Genomic DNA, 11,123 nt, shown 5'->3' on the forward strand with positions numbered 1-11,123 from the left:
AGAACAGAGATGCAGCAGCAGGGGCAGAGGCCACAGGACAGGGGACAGGTGGATGTGGGCGAGAAGAGGCAAGGAGCATGAGATTCACACGTGCTTCAGACAGCCAAGAAGACATTATGTCAGCCACCAGGGGCTCATTCAGACAGATGTAACGCTCATAATCACGCATGTATAGAAGATATATCGAGCTTGTCTACACGAACGGAGTCTGCCTACAGCTGCTAGTGTAGACAGACTGTCTCTGCTGGTGAACTTTGTCAGGGCTAAATAACCCTAGATATGGCCTAGTTGTTTCTCATCATCACAATATCATACTGTATTAGAAACATTTATATAGTTTAGTTTACATGCTTGTATATTATGATAGAATAACAAACATCACATACTGTGTTTCAGCTGGTCTGCCATTTGATGCCATTTCATCACAGTGATTACCTAAAAATCTTTGTGACATTATGTTACAAAGATTTATTGGCAGAATATGGTGAGTTTGAATATGTTTTCAGTAGTTTTTTTTATTAGTGCTGGATAAGAACGACAGAATTTTTGTTTTCATTCACCTTACAATGAGCCCTTTATTTCTACAGAAGGCACGGATCCTCTCCCATGGAGGCTGCCATGTTGCACTGCTATGATTCTAAAGTAATCCAGAGCGGATCAACTAAACACCAGGCTTAGATGCCATTATCACTGGTCCTCCAAGACAGAAATTCTTAACCTGCAGGCTGGGACCCTCAAGGGGTCATGAAATAATATTATATGTAGATGTATATGTAAATCTAAGGACAGGAAACAGGACAGGAGAAAGCTGACCACTGTTCCAAAAGGGGTTGGACATTGGAAGGGTCAATTGCATGTCATTATAAAGTATTTCATGTGAAAAAGGTCTGTTTACATCACATTGATACCTGTGTGTTTCCTGGAACACCTGTACTTTCATGCCACTAATTTTAACTACAACTTCACATTGCAATTTGGCCTCAGAAAAAAAGACTGACATTATTATCGGATATTAATGTCTTTGGTGACATCATGGGACACAATTGCACGTGGGTGTCCTCTTGAGTCTGGGGTGGTAGAGCACACATGTATGCGCACACACACATACACACACACACACACACACACACACACACACACACACACACACACACACACACTACTAACTAATTTAAAAGTGCAGATCAGCGCCCTTACCAGGATCAAAGCCATGAGAACAGAAGCTGCTTGTACTCAGATGTTATAAATAAGTCTCTAGCAGTACTGTATGTACAGATGGTGGTACATCTTCACACTGTGTGTGTCTGTGTGCAGGATCACAGTACATTGGGAGCACTCACACACAAAGCGCATCATAAAAGTTGTGTAACCCAGTAAATAAACTCCTAGAAGTCTTCTGTGCTGTGATGCAAAACTATTTTTTGATGGGTGTTACCTCCTCCAGGGGTTGGAGTGGGTGTGATAACTTGCCTTCTGACGTCAGGGGAGCCATGGCTACAGTTCAGCTGTCTGCTCCTGTGTTCTTTCTCTCTCTGTCATCTGTCTGTCTCTGTTCTCATGAATAGCCTGTCCAGTGGAGAACATGCTGTGCCAAGCTCTGCCATGCTGTGTCTGCCTGAGTGTCCTCAGTCAGGGAAGCAGAGAGACAGAACACAACAAAGACTGTATCTTTTGTAGATTTTGTACATGTACATTTCCTGGGGCAGCAACAGGCCAGCAAATCTTAACTAATGTTAAGGATCCTGTCTTATCTTACTTCACCCTACCCAAACCGTTCTCATCCGGACTCATCACATATCCTAAATTGCTTATCAGCTTTTGTGTCTCTTACCTAGCTTACCACTTTTCTTATCTTGCCAAATTAAACAAGTTTGTAGCTTTGATTTTAATCATTGAAAGTGAAACGGAGACAGTAGTACAACAACAATAGTAACTTAACTTTCCAAAGACATTCTTTTTGGAAAATTTACAACAATGATAACTAAAGATAAAGAGAGCATGCTAAGATGGGAGAGAGAATCTCCGCCATATCCATTATCCATAAAGTTAGCTAACACTATGTTAGCTACTCTTAGCTTGCACTACCATTAGCTTCTGTTAGTGACCACTATGGGTGCTTTTCATTCGGTAAATTGGTCTCCTCGTCTTCTCCACTCGCTTCCTTTCCTCACATCTTAGCTCCACCCAGCAAGCAATTGAAAGAGGGATGTGAGGACAAGATGCAGGGACAGAGGAGACGAAACTCTCGTTCCAAAAATCTCGTTCCACAGCGTCAGTCCGAAGTAACATCAATAACTGATGATGATTACTGATTAGCTGTAATACACATTTTCTATCTTAAGTTAGGGTACAAACATTGACTTAGGAACTGTTCATCTGTAATGGCTTTTTTCTTAAATCAGGTCCTAACCTTAATTACCATGGTTACTAAACAGTAACAATAGAATATTAAAATTAGGAAGTTTCTGTAATACGGCCCCTGTTAAACAGTTAGTTCATGCAGGCAGCAGCTTGTCAAGTGTTATCAGGGGGCCTGATGAGGTTATTGGAGTGATGGCCAACAGGACCCCTTGTTAAAATATCCTCATGCAGTCCAAGTAGGTGCCAACCTGTAAGACAGGCTCTCATTTACACACATAATCATAAGCATAGAGGTACAAAGAGGCAAGATGAGAGAAGAGAAAAAGAAGCTAAGAATCAGATAGAGGACAAGTACTGTGTTGAAACCACTGAAAAATATTATTTTATTGAGAAAGATGTAGAAAACTGACTAATGGATGCATGTGACAAGAGGACAAGGTTCCATCTTTAAGGGTGCACATTATATCCCTAATTTGCCAACATTTGTTTGATATTACGTGTTTGATGTTTCATTGGGAGGCAGAAATAGCGGTGGGCAAGATGAAAGAAAAAGAGCTACGGAGACAGAGAAGAGAGGAACCAACGCCCCCCTCCCACTCTTTATTTATACCCCCAAAGACAGCAGGCTAAGATTTCTGGCACCAAAACACACGTCACGCTTGCTATTTCTGTCTGAGGTGCCACATAGCATCGAGAGGTTGGGTGACCAGGCTGAGGCATCATGGGGCCAAGGGACTTCCGTACACCCACACAGCCTTTACATGACATTTCACACTTTGGGCACCTCTGCCAGGAGAGAGTGTGTACATAAATGTGTGGCAGATCATGTGTGGATGTGTACAGAAAACCTTTAATGAGAAAACTGAAAGATACATTTGTACAACTGAAACTGTGTGTAAGTGTGAAACTGAAAGTGTTTCCTCACCTTCCACAGAGGCGGAGGTGTCAGAGAAGCCTAAGGTTGTTGAGGAAGTCTTATGAGCTCTTATGAAGCTCAACATGAAACGTTATCTCTAATTCTACAGAATCACCGTCTGTGCTGAACACTGGATATCCTGGTAATGATGGATAACATAACTGCTCATAGCTGCAGCATTAGTGTACTTAACAGCATATTCAGTGACAAATGATTTTAAAAGTATAAATAAATCTACATAATCCAAGCACAGTCATGTATGAGCTTCAAAAATGTGTTTTCAGAGGACAATCACGTGTAATCATGCAGTTACTCAGGTATGTTTGAACCAGTTGATGTGTTGAAGACGGTTGACTGTTAGCTCATTTGCAACAGCAACTGACACTACTTGAGCAGCTATTGCATTGGCATGCAGTGAGCAGCTGGTATCAGATATCCATAGGCTTGACATGCAGTAAATCATCAACACCCTGCAATATGAGCCACCATTAATGCAACAATACAATGCAATGCTGCAATAGAGAGAGGCAGAGTCTTTATGTCAAAGCACTGTCATATTTATTAACAAGAAAAAAATACATTAAAGGCATATCATAGTCATTTGTCACAGCTGTTATCTGAACATCTTAAATATATTACTTTGACAGTTTGATACAGTAAAACACACTGTTGTTTGACAGTTTGCGAGGAGCACAGTTGCGACTTAATATCATCCTCCTGGTGGCCACGTTGAATTTGATTCAGCATGGCAACCATGAGGATTAAACACATAAGCATGCACCCTCAAACTGGGGCTGCATGCAAAATCTCATTTTACAGAAAACACCTGAAATTCAATACAAAAAAGAGGAGAGTGAATAAAAGGGAACTGCAACAAAGCAATATGCTGATGTGTTGGCAACAGTTCGGCACAGAAGAAGCAAAAAGCCACAGCAACACTGGAGAATGTTATGGATGTGTTTTATCTCGAACACGACATCAAGATGAAACTCTGAAACTCTTTTAAAGAATTTTGTTCAACAGAAAAGTCCTTACTATTTACAGAGGGGAGAGGGCTGAAATGGAAAGGTATCACATAATGACAGTCTCAGTCTGAAGAGAGTAGGACATGAGAGGCCGGTGCTTCAGGGCGGGACTTGGGGTTCTGGTCATGGGGCTAGGGGGGCGAGCAAGGGGGCTTGGAGGACGGTACATTGGGCCTGATGGGGCGGTGATCCTGGCAGTAGGTGTGCGGCTGGCCCATCTAGAAGGTGGCCTCTGGTTGGCTGGCCGTGCAGGACGAGAGAAGCACTTGCTAGGTTTGGCTGGGGCCAACTCGGCTGGGTTTACCTGAACAGACACATAATGGGATACATGTCAGCTTGTAAAGTGCCAGCATGAGTATCACTAGTTGCTTTTGAGGAACTGACCCTTCCTAAATTATACCCTGTGCTCCAAAAAGCAGTTGAGCAAGCTTGGTACTCGGCAGAACTTTGGTCAGCTTTCTTCTTTCCTGTTTCGTATACTTAGATATGCTATGTGCTAGTCTTGTATATGTTGAAAAGAAAAATAAATTTAAGATGGGTAAAAGATGTTGCCAGAGGACCTGTAAAAGCAACATACAGTCACATCCAAAGTTAGCTAAAGTTAGCAAAATGCTTGCTAAGAGTCAATTGATGCTAATGATGCAGAAAAAAACCTACCTGCAGTGGTTCCTGTCTGTAAGCTGTGTGATGGCCTGTTCTGGGACTGGAGCTGTACTCATGTTGGATCTCCAACATGTCCAGAAGCTCAATAAGTCCTTCATCCTGTCCCACTAACCCTCCCCTCTGCATCTTCTGAGCCCCAGAAGAAGCACTTGAGACCCTGTAGTCCATTTTGGGCTCCACGTGTTGGGGCTTTCTTGCTCTCTCCCCTTGAGCCAGTCCTCCATCTCTGTCTGTAGCACTGTTAGCCCTGGGTCTAATCTTTGGGCTTCCCGCCACCTGTGATCTCTTCTGGGACAGCTGAGGACTCCGCTGGGACCCTTTAGACCCGCTGTAGCCTCCTCTGTGATCCCTGTGATTCTGTCTACCAGAGTCTGATACTAACCCCCATTCTTGGCCTGGCCCTACCTCTGCTGTCAGCACGTCGGAATCTGCATGGCATTTCTGGGTAGGCACACGCATGGGCGCCCTGCCGGCGACTGCACTAGCTCCCAGAGCTCGGCGCTGACAGCCAGGGATGGGGCTCTTTGGCTCCACGGCCAGTCCCTGAGGGGTCACCACCCCTGATTCAGTGAGCATTTTGCCCTCGTTTTCCTGAAGCATGGCTCCAAACTTCCTGAGAACAGAGGGGCTGCTGCACTTCTTATCTCCCAGGATGCCAGGACTGAAGGACTTCCTGTCCAGCGCAGGTGATTCTGCTGTTGTTATTGGAAGCTGTGAGCGTGACTGTGCAGGAGGAACATCCCTTTGTCCAAGAGGGGGCTTGGAACCCGTGTTTTCTTTGTTGGGGGAACTCTCTCTGCGGGGGGAGCCCCTCATGGTAGACACTTGGTTCTTTCTGTTTTCAGTCTCCTCAAAGCTGTCCAAATACTGCTCCTGACCAAGCCTGAACCAAACAGATGCAAAACGAAGATTAACAGGTGTTTTCCTCACATCACATCATTCTATAAAATGTTCATGAATCCACTGCAAACTCACTTACCTTTCATTTCCAGGACTTCTTCTGATCTCATCATGGTATGATGGGATGTCTGGGCTCACCTTGATTGTGTCACTAAAGCGCTGAGAGAGATGGGAAAAATATATTTAATAAAACATCCATATCAACCTCTAAGCTTTAAATTAGAGTGTGCTACTGCAAGATCATTGGCAGGCTTCTGTTTACTGTACTGAACCAAAACTGAACCTCAGCTGACCCTTGATCATCACTTGATATAGCACTGTGAAGACTATTCTGATCTACTGTACTTTAATGTTGGCAGTACACGTAGATTTTCATGTGGACCAGGAAACAGTTTAACATCTTGTCTTCCTTCTTGATTGCTTTGTCAGGACTTACTAAAGTGCAAGAGTTGAGAAAGACCGCTGTCAAAGTATGTGAAACTAACTCCTATCTGGTAACGTATGTGTGTAAGTAGACTTGAAGGAACCACATAACTGTAATCAATATGTTCCTGACTGAACCCCAGCTTTGACTCATATCATGTCCACCTATCTGGTTTCCTCAGATGAGCAGATGCCAACAGAATGAGGCAGCTGGTAGGGAAATTATAAGAATTGCCATTACTTACCACGTGGCGAGCTCCATTGTTCTTCCGGCTCATTTGATTCCCCTGGCCCAAATAATCCTGCAATAAGTCTCCAATCTCTGAAACTCCATTGGTGTGGCAGTAACTGTAGCCATTCTGATGACTCACTGGGTAGCCGTACCCATTGGGGCTATAGTTACAGCCGTTACTATAGTGATGTGGCACAGTAATAGCTCCAGAGTGATTCTTGCTGTGATGGCCGGGTGCAAAGAGACCATTGCCATGGTGCCCGAGGCCACACTCCAACTCGCTGCCATTTTTCTGGTTGTCGGTGGTGATATCGTTTGCTCCTCTGCGGGCCTGAACTTCATTGTACAACTGAAAGATGAAAACAGAAGAAAACATTAAAAACTCCCTGATGAGTTCTTGTCAATTGACCCTTCTTATGTCCTGGCCCTTGTCGCTTTGTGCTCTAGTAACAGTTGAACAAGCTTGGTACCCAGTGGAACCATGGTCAATTTTCTCCTTTCATGTTTCCTGTACTTAAGGGCTTTTCACACTGCACATTCTTAGCCCAGAGCTATCCTTAGCGTTAGTGTAAGAGTTAACCCTGTAATAACCCCCTTTCAAACACATGTTGTTAGCCCAGGGTTAAGCTAGATCAGGGCTATACAATTCACACAGGATTTCTACTAGCCCTGGGTAAAATGTTTGTTGGTACAGCAAATAATGCAAACATTACAGAATGTTCCCTGATTACTCTTTAACAACCTTTAGCCCCGTTTTACACTGGCACCTTTAAGGCCTGGGTTTAGTCAATTTTCAGAGGATAACCCACAAAGTTGGGACTAAATCTGCTCTGCAGCAGTGCCACAAAGCCCTAGGCTAAAGTCGGAGTTTGCTAGTTTGCTAGTGTTTTGCAAACATTATCTATCAGATGTATCTGGGTAGCTGATGATTGATGTGTATTAGCTAGCTAGGTAGTGTTTTACTAAGATTAGCTAACTTGATGTGAGTATATCACCTTAAAAGGTCCCCAAGCAACATTAAGCCATCTTCAGAATTTTGTTTCCTTTTCAGCACAGATAATCAAGCACATAGAATATCTAAATACAGGAAACAGGAAAGGAGAAAGTTGATCAAGGCTTTGCCGAGTACAAAGCTATCTCAACTGTTATTGGAGCACAGAGCGAAAAAGAATGGGAATGGACCGGTCAACTGAATGCATTCCTCAAATATCTGAACCTAATTAGCTGTTGAACTATATGCAAAGCTCAGCTCAAGAACAGGAACTGTTTACACCACAAACAAGTCTTATAATTATCACAAAATCATTGCACAACCTAACCTATATTTATGATCAGCACATGTTATTCCAACAAGCATCTATTTCCCACTGCAACCATTAATACATCATTTAGTATCCTCTTTCAGACCGTGTGTGTGCGTGTATGTGTGTGTATTGTGTGTGTGTGTGTGTGTGTGTGTGTGTGTGTGAGAGAGAGAGAGAGAGAGAGAGAGAGAGAGAGAGAGAGAGAGGAAGTGTGTGTGTGTGTGTGTGTGTGTGTGTGTGTGTGTGTGTGTGTGTGTGTGTGTGTGTGTGTCCAGCATGTCTGTCACTACATCACAGTTTAATTAGCTTGTTAACATTTGTCTGTATCATTGCTCCAACAAGGCCATGAGGTTGAGTCAGTCGGTGCGCTGCCAACAGTTTATTATGGTGCACAAGCACACACACACATGCAACACACACACACATATAACACCAATTAACACACACTCTAGGGATTACGGAAGCACTTAATAACCTGGAAACAAAACCATTAACATGTTCACAGGCTCCCAAATCACATTTGTGAGTGAAAGCTGTTATTTTTGAGTTTATTACACAATGTTTGGATCACTGTTAAACCAAATTCGTTAATAAATCTTAGTGCTTCTATACAGCTGAGTTTCTTTATTTTTCTTGCTCCTCAAATCCAGTTTTTGAACATTATAAATCAAAACTGTCCATAGACCGCAATGAAGGGGACGGATGGCAGATTGAGATAATATTTTTGGAAATTAACTTTATTTAGTCACTATTATATGAAATCTTACCTCTTCGATTTTTCTCTGGATGTCCTGCAGCTGGTCCTCCCACTCCTGCATCTCCGAGTCAAAGTTGTCCATCAGCTCTGGCCTCTCTTTGCCCCAGCCCCGGCCGCCGTGTTCCAAACCCCGCTCCAGATCAATGGCTGCCATGACGCAGGCGGCTCAATACCCAGTAGCCTTTTTTAAATGGCAATTTCCCCTTTCTCCTGTTTCACTCTCCTGTCAGAGGTCACTGTCTGTTTGGCAGCAAGGGACGGAAGGATCGATGGCCTGGAAACACTATAAAGACAAACACATGGGAGACAAGAGGGTTGGCATTTTTAAGTACAAAAAAAAGGGTTTGATTTGATTTTATTTCAGAATAAAACACCATTGGCACTAACACCCGATTGAAGTTAAATTGCATCAAGTTTTATTCCATGGAATTTTAAGCGTTTTTACTTGTCTCTGTTGCTTAAATGACTCGTTATGTTGGACACTTTCTGCCCTCTCATAGGTCAGGCATTCAACATCCTTTCACATTCTTGTCCAAAATTCACAGGCATGTAACCCTACCTATGGAGCGCGTGTGGACAAGGGTGTTGCATGACAACACTGCAAGTGTTTAGACTCTCGGCCACTTTGACCTTTGCGACATCGGAAGAAACACTTAACCTCAGTGTTTCAAACGCAGGGTTCAAGATCAAAATGTCCTGTGCCAAAATGTGCTTTGTTATAGCTTAGATTAGAGCTGAACAATTAATTGAAATGTTAGTGAAATCGCAATACCCAAATCACAGGAAAAATGTCACAAGGTGTCAAAAGCGTAACAACATATCATTATCAGTGAAGCACTGAGGTGCTACAGAGATGCACAGCCTACAATTCATATTCCTCCGATGTAAGGGAACACGCTTGTTTGATTCAGACTCCAGCAAAAATCCCATACTCCTTTTATATATTTTTTTCAGTGAAAATGAAATGCAAAAATCACTAAAATTGTGACTTGTATCTGTCAAAATAGTCCCTGTAAGTGTGGCGTGGTGCCTAAATATTGTTGCAGCTCCTATCAAATAAACAAAATCAACCAATGTTTATTGTTTATATGAAGTATCCTGGCTGAAAGTGCCCGAATGTACCAGCCACACTTCCCTCCCATCTGTGATGTAAGAGTAGTATTAATAATCCTGTAACTATGCATAGTAAACTGGCTGCGTGGCCTGTGTGCATGGGAGAGTGACAGAGGGTATGAATGTATGTCAGAGAAAGTTTAAAAAGTTACACTTTAAAATTCACGACAAATTAAATAAATGAATATGAAGAAAAAATATATATAGATTGTTTCCCATTTATGTTGTTTAATTTTTAAAGTTTTAAGCCTATATACAATTAGAATTTCAAATTATATTATCCAATATTCAATGTAGGAAAGTATCTAAGTACATTTACTTAAGTTCAAGTTTGACATACTTGTATTCTACTTTGTACTTCTACTGTACAACATTTCAAAGGTAAATATTGTACTGATATTTATTTGTTTTAATACTTTTTTACATTTGAAAAATAATAATAAATTAAAAATAATAAAATATAAATGTTGGTTCCACATTGATAAACTACAGCAACACGCTCTTGCATGTATTTGTTAGCTACAGAAACATGAATAATATAATAAATACGAGAAAGGAGCCATTCTGTATAATGAATACTCTCACTTAGTACACTTTAAGTACATGTTGCTGATAATATGTCTGTATTTTTAGTTATTTAACAATTTGAATTCAGAACTTTTAGTATTTTAGACTATGGTATTCCTACTTTTACTCAAGTAAGACATCTTAATACTTCTTTCCCCACTGCCCATATGGCACTATAACATCATTAAATTATTTAAGCCTGAATAATAAACCTCTGTCCTTACCTTGCTCAACACACAAGTTTTCAGTGCCCTCCAATAAAAATCCCCAGCCTGCTCTATGCTCCTGAGCGCTGTGCGCCCTGGTCTCTCCAACACATTCACTCCCCTCGTCGCCAAATTGTCAAGTCCACTCTCGGCTGCGCGTCCCGCTCGCTTTTCCTCCTCTGTGTTACGTAAAACCCGGCGGACAGGATTTAAAGGGGCCCCCTTCTCCCAATGTCGAGGTTAAGTCCGGGAGCGCTGAACTAAAGGGTAAACAACTTCTGTTCCAGCCGGGGTCCCCAGCCTTTATACCGCAGTGCCCCACTGTTTACGCGGGCGCCCCATCGGAATCGGGCTCAAATATCATAATGTCAAATTTATTCCAGCATTTGAAGTCTCGATGGGACAACTGTCGTCACCAGCATCCTGGCTATAATTACTGGGGCTCGCGGAGAGAGAGAGGGAAAGTGTTTACATAGCTATTTCAGCTGCTGCCAGCTCTCAGCCAATAGGCTTCTCTGTTGCTACTCTGCTTTAGGATGCTCGGGCAGATTTTGTCTTGTGACCATGCGGCGCTACTGCAAATCATTTTTCCAAAGGATGCCAAATGGGCGTAGGTGACACAGTGAGTAATAATGTGTCACTGTCAATAATATCTT

General features: G+C 42.4%; 1 protein-coding gene across 1 annotated transcript; it reads right to left on the minus strand.

The window, feature by feature from the left end:
• Positions 1 to 3,812: 3,812 nt before the first annotated feature.
• LOC146314231 (uncharacterized) lies at positions 3,813 to 10,887 on the minus strand. The gene is made up of 6 exons (XM_084737930.1): positions 10,486 to 10,887; positions 8,592 to 8,864; positions 6,534 to 6,869; positions 5,945 to 6,024; positions 4,960 to 5,848; positions 3,813 to 4,606 (listed from the first exon to the last, which is right to left on the minus strand). The coding sequence occupies exons 2-6, from the start codon at positions 8,733 to 8,735 to the stop codon at positions 4,349 to 4,351; spliced, it is 1,707 nt and encodes a 568-aa protein (XP_084594056.1). The 5' UTR covers positions 8,736 to 8,864; positions 10,486 to 10,887; the 3' UTR covers positions 3,813 to 4,348.
• Positions 10,888 to 11,123: the final 236 nt, after the last annotated feature.

This window comes from Lutjanus erythropterus, chromosome 15, assembly GCF_056507025.1.
Source record: "Lutjanus erythropterus isolate fLutEry1 chromosome 15, fLutEry1.hap2, whole genome shotgun sequence".
Classification (NCBI taxonomy): domain Eukaryota; kingdom Metazoa; phylum Chordata; class Actinopteri; order Lutjaniformes; family Lutjanidae; genus Lutjanus; species Lutjanus erythropterus.

Coding starts and splice junctions, on each gene's coding strand:
- LOC146314231 (XM_084737930.1), bottom strand. CDS start 8,735: ATGGCAGCCATTGATCTGGAGCGGGGTTTGGAACACGGCGGCCGGGGC. Junction 6,870..8,591: donor TCCAGAGAAAAATCGAAGAG/GTAAGATTTCAT, acceptor TTCATCTTTCAG/TTGTACAATGAAGTTCAGGC. Junction 4,607..4,959: donor ACAGACAGGAACCACTGCAG/GTAGGTTTTTTT, acceptor GTGTCTGTTCAG/GTAAACCCAGCCGAGTTGGC.